This window comes from Hyperoodon ampullatus, assembly GCF_949752795.1.
Source record: "Hyperoodon ampullatus genome assembly, chromosome: 4".
In the NCBI taxonomy this organism is placed as follows: domain Eukaryota; kingdom Metazoa; phylum Chordata; class Mammalia; order Artiodactyla; family Ziphiidae; genus Hyperoodon; species Hyperoodon ampullatus.
Genome location: NC_136917.1, coordinates 112,907,807 through 112,925,581, shown reverse-complemented (window position 1 = coordinate 112,925,581; position 17,775 = coordinate 112,907,807). Strand labels below are relative to the sequence as shown.

The 17,775-nt window shown below is 36.2% G+C and overlaps 1 protein-coding gene across 1 annotated transcript in view; it reads right to left on the bottom strand.

Annotated features, from left to right (window-relative positions):
- The window catches only part of HOMER1 (homer scaffold protein 1), a gene marked incomplete at both ends in the record, with an annotated part of 118,028 nt that overhangs the window by 22,744 nt on the left and 77,509 nt on the right, over positions 1-17,775 (bottom strand). The window contains one exon of the mRNA XM_079701601.1: positions 302-458. Within this exon, the coding sequence (XP_079557727.1) occupies positions 302-458 (157 nt within the window). The remainder of the gene's footprint in view (positions 1-301; positions 459-17,775) is intronic.

The window sequence follows — 17,775 nt, the reverse complement described above, 5'->3', positions numbered from 1 at the left end:
AGATGAGACTACTGAGTAGAAAGTGGGGAACAACTTACCAAAGGTCAGACAGCTAATAAGTGGCACAACAGGAATTTGAAATCAGGTATTTGGACTCCAAAAGCTGCATATTCTTCATTCCCATTAAACTGCAGAAAATATTTTTCTTAACCAATAAACATATAATACAAACCATATATATGTTTTGATAACCAACAAAAATCTCCATAAGATGTTCCTGTGCTGAATCTACATGTAAATTTCCTCTGATCAAGAAAATCTGTTAGCCATAAATCCTTACCAATAGCAGTCCTGAACTTACCCGTTTGTGCAGACGTTCTGCTTCCTCTTGATATGCAGCAAGTTGCTGTTTCCATTGTTTCACATTGGCAGTGGACTCCAAGAGGGCTGCAGTGAGTTTGGCATTATTTCCTTTGAGGGTAGCCAGTTCAGCCTCCCAATGTTTGCTGATTGCTGAACTAAAATAAAAGAAAATTCTGTCCATTATGCTGAATATTGTTACATTGAAGAGACAGCAGTACTCACTTCTATTATTTGGTTTATAACCCATGAATGTTTCAAAAACAACCCAAAAAGAATAAAAACACAAATATTTCACTGAAATGTTCCTAGTGAATAAAACCTACCAAGTAAAGAAATATAAAAGCTACCAAAGTAGAAGGCTTAATATGGAAGAGTTCCCTTCTTTATGTCAGATACAAGTATCTACAGAAGAGATTCTACCCATCCTCTTTTGAGGAATAAACATTATATCTTGAAAAATATCTATAAACAAAACCTAACAACGTACTATATTTTTTAACAGCGTCAAAGCCCGAAGTACAATTTCATTCCTTAATATAAAACATATGAGGATGCTTCAATGTTAATAAGTTCTGGAACATGTAATACAGTATTTCTTTTGAAATTGTTGATTTACGTCATCTTATTCAGAATTTTTAAATGCCCCAAATACAAAATTTGCTGTAATAAATTGAATTCAGGTCATATGATAGGCTAGACCTAGAAACTGGTTCTAAAAACTTAACTTCTGATAGAATTCCAGTGTCACTTATAGAACAAAACTAAAGCAATCACCTTTTTCCTCATTTAATGTTCTACTTGATAAGTTACCCAGAGTTAAGTATCTCAACCAAGATAATTTTCTATTACAAAGACAATTCCATTAGGTGAGAAGACCCCTCTCTTGATAATTCCTTCTTAACTTTCCAATGAAGAAAGAATTACCTCATTTGAAAGAAAAAGATGGTTTCTCTTTCTCATTATTGAACAGTTTATTCCTATTAGTGAAATTCTACTAACTTCATCCCATTAACTAGTGATGATAATAGCTTTCTTTAATCAGCATTTTGGGTTTTAAAAAGTCATTTGCATCACAGAGCAAATGTTTTGGTGGATTGATATTTTATAGTAATCTTAATATATATTGTATAAAAGAAAGCATCATTTCAATCATGAAGATTTCTAGAGCTCATCACCAGTAAGAAGACATATCAGCATAACAAGATCATTTCTGTGGCATTCTTCCCAAAAATGCATAGCCATCATTAAAATTTTGAAAAAACATCATATATATTCTACAAAATAACTGATTGGCACAATTCAAAAGTGTCAGAAAAAGGTAAGTTTGAGAAACAGAATGGAGGAGACTAAGAAGAAATAATTAAATGCAATGTGGGATCCTGGATGGGTTCCTAGAACAGAAAAGGGACACTGGTGAAAACTGAGATCTGTAGTTTAGTTAGTAGCATTATATCAATATTAATTTCCTGATTTTGATAATTATATTATGGTTACGTAAGATGTTAACATGAAGACAAGCTGGATGAGGGTATATAAGGATTCTCTGTACAGTTTTTGCAATTTTTCTGTAAGTCTAAAATCAGTTTTAAATGAAAAGTTAAAAAATTTTCTAAAGTTTACAGAAAAAACTTCATCAACCATGAAAGGACAAAATCAAACAATAAGTTAAGCTATTAATTTAACAATCCATTTCTATCCTTAAAAGGAAAGCTCTTTCCATTTCTTCTTTTGTGGAATGATTTTCCAGGTTCAGATTTTCTGAGTAAACCATGCACCAATTCACCTGCCCTAACTGAATTATAGATTTTTAAACCATCTACCAATTTTTTCTGCTACAGATGTTAGTTTTATTTAAATGGACTCTATAATCTGACAACAAAAATATTACTGAACTAATTTAAACACTTGATACATGCAAATATCAAACCTCTTAAAAATTAAAGAGCAGAAAAAATGATTTTGAATATTTCTAAAACACATTTGTTGAAAATTTCACAATTATAAATAAGATTACTGTCTTTATAAAAGGAAAAAGAACAAAAATGAGAGTGCTTTATTTTTTATTTCTCTAGGTTTTATCTTACAATCTGTATGTAGCAAAGTCCATTAAGAATTTGAGAACTCAGCCTACATCACAATTATTTCAGTCATTATTTGTGTATTGTCCAAATGTTAGCCGCTAGCTGCATGTGGCCATTTACATTTAAATTGCTCAGAATTAAAGTAAAAAATTCAGCTTCTCAGTCCCTTTGGGCACATTTCATATGCTCAACAGCCACACATGACTAGTGGCTACCATACTGGACAGCAAAGATACAGAACTTTTCATCATCACAGAAAGTTCTACTGGACAGTACTGTCCTAGATGATCTCTACATTTCTGGTTTTTTTCCCAATTCTTTGCATTATGGGCTGAATTGTGTCTGCTCACGAATGAATGTGTTAAAATACTAACCCCCAGTACCTCAAGATATGAGTATATTTGAAGACAGGGTCTTAAAAGAAGTAATTAAGTTAAATGGGGTAATTAGAGTGATCCCTGATCCAATATGACTGGTGTCCTTATAAGAAGATGAATTAGAACACAGACATACACTGAGGAAGGTCATGTGAAGACACTGGAAGAAAGCATCTGTAAGCCAAGGAGAGGTCTCAGGAGAAACAACCCTATCAACACCTTGATCTTCAGACTTCCAGCCTACAGAAAATAAATGTCTATTGTTTAAGCCACCCAGACTGTGGTGTGTGTTAGGGCAGCCCTAGCAAACAAATTAATACTACATATGACTTAAAAAAAAACCCACTATATATCTGTAATATTACGATTTATAATAAACATACATTTTGGTCTTTGTCCATGGTTCCTAGTTCAACAGTTCCCCAAACCCTTAGACTTTCCTAAGTAATAGAGCAATGGGAGCATCTTTTTTATAATATTTGGTCTTTTGTCCTTGGTTCCTGAAACTGATACAGAGCCATAAAGGTGAAATGTGTCTTGTTATTCATAATAAGCCCTGTTCAGCCACAAGTAAGTTTATGTTAATGAGGTGACTTGGGGAAACCCCTAAAGATGGGGGGACTGGCTGCTAAGGGAATCAACCATGAGAACAGAGTTGGAACTTTCAGTCCCAATCCTTGATTTCCAGGGAGGGAAGAGGGGCTGCAGACTGAGTCAATGACTAATGGCCAATGAGTTAATCAATTATGTCTACATAATGGAGCCTCCATAAAAACCCAAAAGGATGAGGTTTGGAGAGCTTCCATGTCAGTGAACCAGAATGCATTCACATACCACTGTGCTGGGCCCCAAACTTCACAGTGACAGAAGTTCCAGGGATCCTTGGGTGAGGGAAGAGGCCACCACTGTGGAAAAGCCACAAAGCATGGTCAGGATTCTTTTCCTCTATGGAAACAAAGCCTTAAATCACTGGGAGAAGGGGAGAAACTCTTGTTACCCCCCACCCTCCCAGACACAGATGAAGACCCATGATGGCTACGGGAAAAGCAGGGAATAAAACTCTATAACCCTGTGAAAAGAACAAAAAACAGTCCTAGACTACTGGAGGTCCTAGACCCTTAGAGGTCTCCAACCCTGGGGGATGGGGCAGGAAACTCCTGCATAAGACTGTTAGATTTACAAGGATGAATGTCTGCTACTTGGAGGGGTACAGGATCACTGAGAGAACCCCACCCTGATACCCCAGGACAGAGGGCCTGCCCAAGATTGAGGCTGGACAAGGACAATAGAGAAACCTACCCTATCCCCTACCACCAAGCTGATAGCAGCCTTCTACTGGGGAGAGGTCAAGAGACAGACCCCCTCTGAGGCAAAGGTACACAGAAAAGACCAAAAGCTGAGGGTGGAGTAGAAACAGTAAGAAAACCTTCCAGCAACCCAAACCCAACTCTAAGCACATAGTAATGCTAGACATGTTTAAAGCCTGTGATGTACTCATGGTAACCACAGCAACAACAAATTCCAAATCCAGGTCAACCCCTGAATAAACCAGCTTAACCTTCCCACTAACAATCTAGCAGAAGAGTCAGGCCCATCTCCAGGAGTAAATACTATTTATCTTTATTGAATGCCTTACTTTTGGCATTCAATAAAAAATTATAAGACATACCAAAAAGTAAGGGAAAAAACCTACTGCCAAGAGAGAAAGCAGTCAACGGAGTCACACCCATAGATGACCACAATGTAGTATTTATCAAACAAGGAATGTAAAATAGCTATGCTAAAGGTTTTAATGGAAAAGGAGGACACCCTGTATCATCAGATGTTGAATTTCAACAGAGATGGAAACTATAAGAGTCAAATGGAAATGCTAGAAGTAAAGAACATGATAATAGAGATGAAGAATTCTTCTGACAAGCTCATCAGTAAACGTGACATGGCTGCATAAAATTCAGTGAACTTGAAACCAAACAGAAATTAGCCAAACTGAAACACAAATAGAAAAAAGAATGAAAAAAGAAACAAGGTATTCAAGATGTGGGGTAATATCAAACTGTTCAACAAATGTGTAGCTGGAATCCCAAAAGGAGAAGAGAGAAAAAGGCAGAAGAAATATATATATATATATATATATATATTTTTTTTTTGCTGTACACGGGCCTCTCACTGTTGTGGCCTCTCCCGTTGTGGAGCACAGGCTCTGGACGCGCAGGCTCAGCAGCCATGGCTCACGGGCCTAGCCGCTCCGCGGCATGTGGGATCTTCCTGGACTGGGGCACGAACCCGTGTCCCCTGCATCGGCAGGCGGACTCTCAACCACTGCGCCACCAGGGAAGCCCCAAGAGAAGAAATATTTTGAAGAGAATCTGCCTAAGAATTTTCAAAAAATAATAAAAGACATTAAACCTCAGATCCAAAAAACTCAAAAACATGTAACATATAGAAGAACAAAAGTAACAATTACAGTAGGTTTCTGATCACAAACTAAGTAATTCAAAAGACAATGGAGTGACAGTCATGAAAGAAAACAATTCTCAGCTCAGAATTCTACACACAACAAAAATACCTCTCTAAATGAAAGTGAAATAAAGAGTTTTTCAGACAAACAACAGATGAGAGAATTCATTAACAGCAGACATACACTATAAGAAATATTAAAGAAAGTTCTTCAGGTGAAAGATTATGATACAAGAGCAAAATCTGGATCTCCAAGGGAGAGAGGAAAGACAGGAAAATATCTGAAAATGATTAAAATGAAGATAGTTATAAAGGGTCTAAGACAATCCAAAGGAGAAAGAATAGTCTTTTAAACAAATGGTGCTGAAACAACTGGATAACCACATACAAAAGGAAAAACAAAGAATCTTGACTCATATCTCATATTCAATACAAAAATTAACTCAAAATATAAAACTATAAACTTCTAGAAGAAACCATAGGAGAAAATGTTTGTCTCCCTCAGTTAGGCAAAGGTTTCTTAGATACAACACCAAAAGGATGATCCATTTTAAAAAACTGAGAAAAGGGATTTTATAAAAATTGAAACGTTCTCTTTGAAAGACACTATTTAAAAATGAAAAGAGATTCTGGAATGCAAGAGTGGATCAACAAAGCAAAAATCAATATAGCATACCACATTAACAGAATGAAGGGGAAAAAAACCATGTAATCATCTCAATTGATGTAAAAAAGGCACTTGACAAATTTCAACATCCTCTTGTGATTTTTCAAAACCCTCAATAAACTAGGAATAGAAAGAAACTACCTAACATAATAAAGTCCATGTAAGAAAAGCACATAGCTAGTATCAGACTCAAAGGTGAAAGACTGAAGCCTTTTCCTTTAAGACCAGAAGCAAGAGAAGGATAACTATTTCACCACTTTAAATTCAATATGATACAGGAAGTCCCAGCCAGAGGAATTAGGCAAGAAAAATAAATAAAAGGCATTTAAATTGGAAAGGAAGAAATGAAATTATCTCTGTTGCAGATGACATGATCTTATATGTGGATAACCCTAAAGATTCCACAAAAAAAGCTGTTAGAACTAACAGATGAGTTCAGCAAAGTTGCAGAATACAAAAATCAGCACACAAAAACTAGTTGTGATTCTATATACATGGAACAATCTGCAAAGGAAATTAAGAAAACAATTCTGTTCACAATAGTATTAAATAGGATAAATTACTTAGGAATAAACTTAACCAAGAAGGTGAAAGACCTGTACAATGAAAACTATAAAATGTTGCTGAATGAAATTAAAGAAGACACAAATAAACAGAAAGACATACCATGTAGACGGACTGGAAGATTTAATATTGTGAAGATGTCAATACAACCCAAAGTGATCTACAAATTCAATGTAATCCCTATCAAAATCCCAACAGTGCTTTTTGGAGAAATAGAAAAATCCATCCTAAAGTTCATATGGCACCTCAAGAAACTCTGAACAGATAAAACAATCTTGAAAAAGAAGAACAAAGTTAGAGGTCTCACATTTCCTGATTTCAAATGTATTATAAAGCTACAGTAATTAAAATAATGTGGTATTGACATAAAGGCAGACATATAGACCAAAGGAACAGAGAGTCCAGAAATAAACCCTCACATATGTGGTCAAATGATTTTCACATACATGGTTGCCATGGCCATTCAATGAGGAAACGACAGTTTTTTTCAACAAATGGTGCTGGGAAAACTGGATATCCACATGCAAAAGAATGAACTTAGTTCTGTGTCTCACACCATATGCAAAAATTAACTAAAAATGGATCAAGCATAGGAGCAAAAACTATAAAACCCTTAAGAAGAAAACATATGTGAAAAGCTTCATGACATTGGACTTACAATGATTTCTTGGATATATCACAGAAAGCACAGGTAATAAAAGAAAAAAATAGATACAGCTGGAGTATGGCAAAATTTAAAACTTCTGTGCATCAAAGGATACAATCAAGAGAGTTAAAAGGCAACCCACAAATTGGAAAAGATATTTGCAAATCATATATCCAGAATATATGAAGAATTCCTACAACTCAACAACAAAAAACAAGCAGCCTGATCAAAACATGGGCAAAGGACTAGAATAAATATTTCTCCAAAGAAGATACACAAACGGCCAGTAAGCACTTGAAAAGATGCTCAACATTGCTAATCATTAGGGAAATGCAAATCAAATTCAAAATGAAATACTACCTTACACCCATTTGGATGGCTACTGTCAAAAAAACAGAAAATAACAAGTGTTGGTGAGAATATGAAGAAATTGGAACCCTTGTGCACTGTTGGTGGGAATGGGGCAGTTGCCGTGGAAAACGGTATGGCAGTCCCTCAAAAAATTGAGAATAGAATAACCATATGATCCAGTAATTCCACTTCTTGGTAAATATCTAAAATATATTTGCATAACAATGTTCATAGCAGTATCATTCAAGATAGTTAAAAGGTAGAAGCAACCCAAGAATCCACTGATGCATGGATAAACAAAATGTAGTAAATACATCATACATACAGTGGAGTATTACTGAGCCTTAAAATGGAAGGAAATTGGGACTTCCCTGGGGGCACAGTGGTTAAGAATCCACCTGCCAATGCAGGGGACACGGGTTCGAGCCCTGGTCCAGGAAGATCCCACATGTCGCAGAGCAACTAGGCTCAGGCACCACAGCTACTGAGCCTGCGTGCTGCAACTACTGAAGCCCACGTGCCTAGAGCCCGCACTTTGCAGCAAGAGAAGCCACTGCAATGAGAAGCCCACACACTGCAACGAAGAGTAGCTCTCACTTGCCGCAACTAGAGAAAGCCCGCGCGCAGCAATGAAGACCCAACACAGCCAAATCAAACAAACAAACAAAAACTTTAAAAAAAAAAAAAAAGGAAGGAAATTCTTATACATACTACGACATGGAGAAACCCAGAGGACATTATGCTAAGTGAAATAAATTAGTCACAAAAAGACAAACGCTATATGATTCCACCTATATAAGTTAGCTAGAGTAGTCAGATTCGTAGAGACAAAAAGTAGCAGGGTAGTTTCCAGGTGCTAGCGGGAAGAGAAGAATGGATAATTTTTGTTTAAAGGGTATATAATGTGTCAGTTTTGCAAGATGAAGGAGTTCTATAGATTGGTTCCACAACAACATGAATATACTTAACAATACTGAACTGTACACTTAAAAATGGTTAAGATGATAAATTTTATGTTATATATATTTTATCCCAGTTTTTTTAAAAAGAAAAAAAAGGCTACATACTGTATGATTCCATTCTTTCTTTAATGTATGATTCCATTTATACGACATTAGGGAAAAGGCAAAACTATAGCGACAGAAAACAGATCACTGGTTGCTAGGAGCTGGGGGTAATGGGGAGAGGCTGACTACAAAAGAGCAGGAGTGAATTTTGGGGGGTGATTGAACCCTTCTTTACCTTGAATGTGTTGATGTGTACACAACTGTACAAATTTGTCAAACCTCATAAAACTGTACAGTAGAAAAGGTGAATTTTACTATACATAAATTATACTTCAAATAAAAATATCACACAACTAAAAGAAAAAAAAGTCTATCAAAGCACTCCTCGATACTCTTTCTATGACTTGTAGGATTACAAATAATAGGAGCTCTGGAAAGTCAGGTCTTCTTAAAATGGGTAGAATGGTCTCTAAGCTGCTCCACTCATGTCTGTATTTGTTGGCATAGGAAGAGACTGGGTGGGCAGGAAACAGAACAGCTGTGACACATAATAAGAGAGTTGAAAATTAAAAGGAAGGAGATGAGGGCAACTGGAGATGGTGATAAGAAGTAGATAGGAGAAATAGGGTTAGAGAAGCAGAGATATACACAAAGGAAAGGAATGGGACATAGACAAGGTATAATTAAAATTGATTTGGGCAGGAAAAAATTAAAACAATGCCTCTGGAACAGGAAAGAAAAAGATGAACAAAGTTTTGATATACTATAGCTTGTTTACTTCATATCCCTGAACATGTTTTGAACCTCTAATGTATTAAGTAGTGATGTCTGGCCACAGATAAGCTGATCAATGGATTCCCATTAACCTTTTTCTTATTTCCTCTGCAGAGCCCAAAGTACTGCTGATTGCACTAAAAAACAAATGTTGAAAAAACTGTCATATCAAATACTTTTACGCATGTTGCACAAGAGTACAGTAAACTATAACAATTTGAGACTTAATAGTGCCGAAATGAATACTACAGCAGAGCAGTTCAATGCTAAGTTTTTGTTTCTGTATTTTTTTATACTTGGTTCCAAGGTAAATAAATATGTGTTGTTACGGCTATTTTGCCGTAACATATCAACTAAAATTTCATCTTTGTTGGTAAATCTGAATCTTTCAGAACATTCTTGCTTCCTGTACTTAATGAGCTGCTCCTCTAATAATCTGTCTTTCTAGAGCACAACTTTGGAAATAAAATGTTTTTGATTTTGGTCAATCTGCCCTGTTTTCTCTCTACAGCTTCTTTAGATATTCCTTTCACCATCCAGTATATTAGAATACCTTTCACAATTTCAGTTTATAATGAATTCTAGAGTGTCCTGAAGGAAGTTCCACACGTGAGCTATCTCAGACGTGTTCAGCCCTTACATATAATGTTAAATACTTGGCACACTTTCGCAAGTTTGCAAAAACAATGTTCCTTGCTTTAGTCTACAACTCTAAGGTATCATGTTCCTGATTTTTAGCGGTAATGAATACCTTGGGATTAATTCTGATACCAACATTTTAAGTTAGCATTTTGCATTTCAGAACACTTGTTTTTTTTAAAAAATATTGGGATTCTCTGGCTACTAATTTGGTCCTTTTTTACAGGTACAGTTTTGATAGTTTCACATTAACTGTTTGCAAAGAAATTGCTTAGCTGGAGACACTGGTGAGTCAGAAGATATACTGAAATACAACTATGATCTCATGTCTGAATGCTGGAGTAAAGGGCAAAATAATTCTTTATTCTTGTGACTGTTTGGTAGAGTTTCCCTTCAAAAAGGACCAGCTGATTTCCTGTTGGCTTGAGGTCTAGAAGTCAGATGAAGGAGTTCAAAACACTCCAAAAACATCATTTGAAAGGTTCCTTAAACTGGAATTTTACTGTTTTCCTTCATCTAATGTCAGAGTTCTGCAAGAAAGTAGTAAACTTCATTAAATTAGTTACATAAAATCTAGAAGAAAAAGTACTTCAAAAGTACTATCTAACAAATAGACTGTCTAACAAAATAAGAATCTTATGCACAAACAATGCACTTATTTAACCTGTGGAGTGAATCCTCTATGTGAATGGTCAGTTATAGCATTGAAGAAAGATGCCTCTCTCCCATGCCTCCAGGGCCCAGGATCCACCATCAGAGTCTCTGGAATGGTAGCCCCTTGTATTGATATATATTTCCTAATAAGCATGTTAATTATGTAGAACTGTGAAAAATATCCAGATAAGCTTTTAAAAGAGGATTTAAGATTAGGTTGCAATAGGCTTACTTCTTGACATTAATCTTGGTAGTGAGGTCACTCCCTAACTATGAAAGTAAGAGGGCTGATGTGAGCATCCCACAATACTGCCTTGCCTCAGGACCTGCCTGCTGGTTTCTCTCCTCACTCCCTCTCCACACCTGTGGATGCAGTTGCAGCCACCATGGCGTTCAACCTGTTTGTGTGCCACTTCTGGGCTATGTGCTCTCATGCCCGCCTATTGGCCCCAAGCTAGTGCCACTGAGAAACTAAGGCCTTCTTCAACAGTTTGGATCGAAATTTGTTTTTCTTAATACAATGTAAGCTATCCTTTTAGAGCAAAGAAATACCTCTTAAATGAAAACAGTAATTTTGCATTGTGTATAAACGGTATTTAAAGAACCTAGTATACTAAGAATTTTTCTACTAGATATGGCTGAAAGTCCCAATTTGCCTAAATGCTTAACAAGGTGCCTCTCAAAGCTGATTGGAATTCTGGCAACTTCCTTATCTTTATGCTTATCCTTGGAGCCTTCTTATCAGATGTTCCCTTTGCTCTGTTCCTTACCCTCCTCTTGGCACCTGCTTCTAAAAGCTGCCTCCTCTGACCATTGCTTTCAATGTTTGCCTTGTTAATCTCCCAAATTTAACTTTCCAGCTCAGATTCCTTCCCTGCCTCACAATCCATTATCTTTGCACAGAGCCTGGTGTATCTGGATTAACATACAATATAGAAAGTGATCACTACTGGTAAACAGATGAAGATATGTTTGCCAATAAAGTTTTAAAGACAGCCTTGTTGTGAACTGGAAATCACATGGTTATAATTGGGAAACAGTTTTTAGAAGTGAAATGGAATTTAAGTATTAAAGCTTTTAATAAACAGTGGTTTGGAAGAAAATCTCAGAGATAAGAGTAAAGTCGTTTTTAAAGCAACACTGTATCACTAATGTTACTGACAGCCCCAAAAGATGATACTGGGTTGAAAAACTGGACATAAATTATAGAATCAGAAAGTGAATTGAAGAGTTGGACTCTGAATATGATGAAATTATAGGAACATCTTAAACCATTTATTTTACATATATTACGTATGTACAAAAGTGTTACATAGATATATTAATATCTATGTTTAAATATACCTGAAAGAGCTGTTATAGTCAGTTTAATTGACAATGTTTTTTCTTGGTAGTATATAAATAATAGTGTGTCTTATCAAAGGCATCTGGAGATAAACTACAGAATTTTCCTTAGTTCTGGTAAAGAAACTGAAATACCACTGACTTTTCTAGGAAGTTATGAAATTAATCTGAAGCAAATTACTTCCAAATGTATAATGCATGTCTGTATCAGTCTATAGATAGAAATTTCTAAGTTGTGAAGAATTCTGTTAAAAGTACACATTAAGCAAGAACCAACTGTGAAACAGTGATTAAAAGTATAGTCTCAGATACACTGAAAACTAATACAATGTTATATGTCAATTGTATCTCAATTTAAAAAAGGCACAGGCTCAGGACTCTGTTGTTGACATGGTTCAAATCATGGCTCTAGCCATTTGCTAGTAATAGGACTTTGGGCATGTTATCTAATCTCACGGGGTCTCAGCTTCCTCATCTGTAAAATTAGGATTAATACTAACTCTCCTCATTAATTTTGAGGAATAAACAGCCCAAATAAAAGTACCCTTGAAGAAAGCACCTAACTGTCAGATGTTAGTGCCTTTTGTACATGTACAGGCAATAAAGAATCCAGAAAGAATCTTCAGTAAGCTATAAAGCTAAAAAGATTTAACATTAAATATTTTAAGGGAGATATTTTTGATTAGTGATATAAATAACTTAAGCAGATAAAATTCAAGTGAAGCCACATCAGGTGTGCACTCCATGATTTCTGCTGTCACCCTTAGGTAAAATAGATGTATTATTTATAAGTTTAAACCTTTGGTGTAGACCTCAGAATAAATTTATCAAGCTAATATGAAGAAGTGAGAAAATAAGTTAACAAAAATGATTCTCATGAAGTGGTAAGGTTGCTTTCTGATTGTGAGGGGTGAGAAGAGAAGGTGAAATCTGAATTTGAACTATGCTATGTTTACCTCATAAAAACATAATGCAATTCAATGCAGAGTTTCCCATTTGACTTTAGAGGACACAGAAAGTCTAGCCCTAGGACTGTTTTTATTCACTAAAATGGAGGGACCCATAAACCCACTAAAAAGAGGCCCTTAGAAATCCCCTACCACCCATAACTGTGCTCCTAGCAGCAATGGAAGCATATCTATGTGCTAGAGTAGCTTTCACTGGAGATGGCTTCATACTATAGTATCTGCTAACATCTGCACACAGCCTGCCTGGCACAGTAATGTCTGTGGTCTCTGCCATGTGCCTTAAAGTACCTATGGTCAAGGAATGGAGATACAAGGTGAAGGGACCAGGGAGGTCCCAATTTCATTTTCCCTTTTTTCTCTCACTGCAACTCCCTACCTCTTCGACCTCTAAAACCTTTAAAGAGATTCCCTTTGAAAATGTAAAGCACCCTATTCTCTTTAAAGTAAAGTAGGCGTGGATACCAACTTCTTGCTCAAAGATATTTATTTGTGAAAGGCTCTAACTACTTTATAGGTGTTTAAAATATTTTAATGTAAATCATACTTCCCCTACCATCAGTGAATTTGAGAGGGTTGGATGCTGGATGTAAGGGAAGGGAGAAAAAGCTATTTAGTGGGCCTACTGCTAGTTCATAAATGAGAAAAGAAAAGAGTTTACTCAAGGTGATACTGTGAATTGTGCATCTACTGCCTTCAGGAAAGTCAATAATTGTGTTGGTTTCCCTCTTATAAAAACTGGTCAGTGACTAAAAACTTTCTTTGGAAATTTATTCAGAGAATGATGTTCGATTATCCTATTGGGGAGATGTCTTCAGGGAAACAATCTTACATACTAAGAATTATGTTCCTCTTATCTCTTATGAATATACATCTATCTTGTACAAAGAGTGAGATCAATTAATATTGAGGCTGTTCTTTTATTTACAGGGTAATAGCATTATAATCATCATACTTTATTCAAGACAGAAATTAATATTTTTATCTGTCCATCCATAATTTGATTGAGTTTTAGAGGCTAAGATGCCTCTGTTTCCTTGCAAAGTAGGTCACTTAAAGAAAATCCATGCTAAAAGTTGTTCAGCACAATATTTAGTATTGTTGGGGAAAAACAAAATAAATAAAATAGAAATCTCGCTCAGTACTAGCAGAATGGAAAAGATGCTATTAACAGAGATTTTGCAAAAGCTAAAATTGAGTAGAAATATATGGATAATTTTACAGTAAAATCTGTTTTCCAATTTCTTGTCATGAAAACTTTTCACTTTTTTTTAGAAACCAATTGTAATTAATAATTTAATTGACCATTACTTAATACTCAGAATCAGAGAACTTTTGCATTTCAGTTTAAATTTGTTTTTAAAGGTAAGGCCAGAGTCAAAAGACATAACTTCAAATTACTTAAAAGTTTGAGTTGTAGAATGAACAAAATTTTACTTGCAACTATCATTGTTTTTTAGTTGAGGCAGATCATCATTACTAACTTCATTTATTTAATGTATATGTGAGCTATGTAAATAATATGCAAAGGTAAAGGCCCTGACCAGAAGTATTATGCAAACGAACTTTAAAAAGGGGGAGATGATAAGTGAATATACCTCAGAATTAATAATAGTTTAGTCTACTACTGATTGATGGGCTATTAACAAGACAGGCTTTTTTGGTTTTCCCTCTGAAGCCTGCCTGCTCAGCCTGGATGGAAGCCAAAATAACTCCAAGAACCAACTTTATTGGCCAAGTTGATGAAGACTGGCTGTACTCCAACTGCAGATTAGTTCTGCCAGAGTCACCACTTTAGCAATAGAAAGATGATACAACTGAAATCACTGTCAGCAGGATACGTGCTTTGTGTTGTTTTTCTAGTAACAGTGACAGATTTGAACATAACCATCCCACAAATTTAAGTTTCCCTTTTGCTCTAACACCTCTTCTGTCATCTGTGACTTGGAAAGAGTTTTTGTTTGTGTGAAGCTATCACATATGCTGTCAACATCAGGGACGTGGGCTTCATTTATACCAAGCTTAAGTAACTGAATTAACTAACTCAGACTATTGAATCCAAATGCTGTAACGGATGGGGACTTTCTGCCTTCTATATAGCAGCAACAGAGCTAAAACTTGAATTAAGACTCCTGCCTTAAGGTTTTTCCAACTAAACCATAAAGCCTTTTCTCACGTGTGCGCCTCTGCTCTATTATTTATCACAATAGACTATACGCAATCATATGTAAGGGTGTTGAGAGTGCCATGCAGGTGACTATTTTCCAACTAGCTTAAAATGTGGATTAATAAAAATAATTATCAGATTATACTAATTTAAACAGATTAAGTTTGGATTAAACAGATTAAACAGATTTAAGTTATTGCTCCAAAGGTCTTCGACATCATAGCAAAATTTGCTAAACATATTTTTAAATGGAGAATGGTTACAAGTATGGATTGACTAATAAAGCAGGATCTCTATACTTCTTTTTGAGGATATGAAAACAATAGACATCCATATCACTAAATAACTCAAAATCAAAAGACTTTATATTATAGAGATGGATGACTTGTTTTATTTACATTTACATGTAAAAGCAAATAATTTTATAAAACATATAAATGTGAATATCTGCATAATTACTTTAAGGGCCTTCTATTACTATTTGCTATGCTGTTTTCTACAAATGAGAGCAGAGTCTACTAAATCTAGGCTCTTAGCACTAAAATATGCTTTGAGGTTTACTTGGTTTATAACAGCCTTTGGAAAATAACCCCAAATAACTACATATCCCAAGCTTCAGAGGAGCTTCTATCATATATATTAGTTTGCCCATGTTAGTGAAGTCCTTATGTAAATATTTTATGAGCTTGCAATGACTGATTTTTTTTTTGCCTTTCAATTAGTTAAGTTATATCTCTATGATTGTTACTGATTCATAAAAAACAAGTTAAAGGCTTAGGATCCCAGGGTCACTGCAGCATTATTCACAATAGCCAAAATATGGAAACAACCTAAGTGTCCATCAATAGAGGAATAAAGATGTGGTATACACACAATGAAATATTATTCAGCCACCAGAAGGAAGTACCTCCTGCCAGCTGCAACAACATTGGATGGGCCTTAAGGGCGTTTATGCTAAGTGAAATAAGTCTGACAGAGAAAGACAAAAACTATATGCCAGCAGTCCCCAACCTTTTTGGCACCAGGGACCAGTTTCATGGAAGACAATTTTTCCACGGAAGGTGGGTGGGGGGCGGGGACGGTGGTGGTTCAGACGGTAATGCGAGCCAAGGTTCAGGCGGAAACGCAAGCGATGGGGAGCGACAGGGAGCGACGGGGAGCAGCCGATGAAGCTTTGCCCGCTCACCCGCCCACTGCGCACCTCCTGCTGTGCGGCCGGGCTCCTAAAAGGCCGAAGACCAGTAGTGGTCCAAGGCCCGGGGGTTGGGGACCCCTGCTATATTCTATCACTTATATGTGGAATCTAAAAAAGCCAAACGCAAGAAACAGAGACTGCAATGGCAGTTACCAGGGGATGGGGTTGGGGAAAAGGAATCGAGATGTTGGTCAAAGAGTGCAAACTTCCAGGTAGTAGATGCATAAGTTCTGGGGATCTAATGTACAGCAAAGTGATTACAGTTAATAATACTGTATTATATACTTGAAAGTTGCTAAGAGTAGATCTTAAATGTTCTCACCACAAAAAAAAGAAATGGTAATTATGTAACCTGACACAGGTGTTAGCTAACACAATCATCTGCAATATATAAATGCACCAAATCAACACATTGTACATCTTAAACTTATACAATGTTATACAGCAATTATATCTCAAGCTGGAAAAAAAAATACTTAGGAGAAACTCTATGCAAATATAGATCTGGAAAGCTAGCTTCCGTGCTGAGTTTTTTCAAGAATTATATTAAAATGACATGACTTGTGGCAGCTAACTTCATAGGCAACTTAAAAATGTTAATCTTTTGAGAGTATAAATACTCTTTCAGATGCATTTTTGTAAAACTGAACAGAGAAATTCAAGAAGGAAGACAAGCCTATTTTAGATTCCATTTACTGATACCACTTAACACTAAATAGATGTATATGATATTTTTCTCGTCCTCAAAGGAATTTCTACCTTAATTGTAGAAAAAAAATTATAATACATAAGGAACAATTAATCAGTCACTTGAGTCAACAAACGTTTTTTGCACACCTACTATGTGTCAAGCACTCTACCAGACAATGTGAATTTAAGGATAAATAATCATGGCTATTGTTCTCAAATGGTTTACAAGCTCGTGGAGTAGAAACACCTTTATCTTTTCGTATTTCCTTGCTCTCAGAGCTGCAGAGTGAAAAAACCCTCTCTTTTCTTCCATCCCAGTTTTTCTCTACAGATTCCTTCCGTTGTCACTACCAAGACCTCAGATAAGGACGGCACTAAACACGCAAGGGCTTCAAGGTGAAGGCAGGCACCCCTCCTTCTGCCTGGAGTGCTCCTCCCCCAGTCTTCTAGGTGGTTTCTATTCTCTGGAAGATGACTGATAAGTGATCCCTCAAGGAGGCCTCCTCTTCTGATCTAGACAGACTACTACCTGCCCTCTCCCTCTCCCTTTAATCTCCTCTTACATGATACTTTTCATAACAGTAATTATACATTTATTTCTTTTTCTTGCTCCCCCCACTTAAGCTTAAACACCATGAGAACAGAGATGTTTGCCTTGTGCACTGATGTATTCACAGTACCTGGCACTCAAATATGTCAAAAAGAGTATAAAGGGAAGCATGAGATCAGAGAGTATTGAAGTAGCTATGAAGACAGCTGGGGCTCTTTGGGGCTTGCAGAGTACTCCATGAATCACTACCTCTGCAGCATCATCATCACCACCAAATATATATTCTATTGCCTCACAAAGCTCCTTGAGGGCAATCTTAGTCCCTTTGTCCTGGCACACAGACA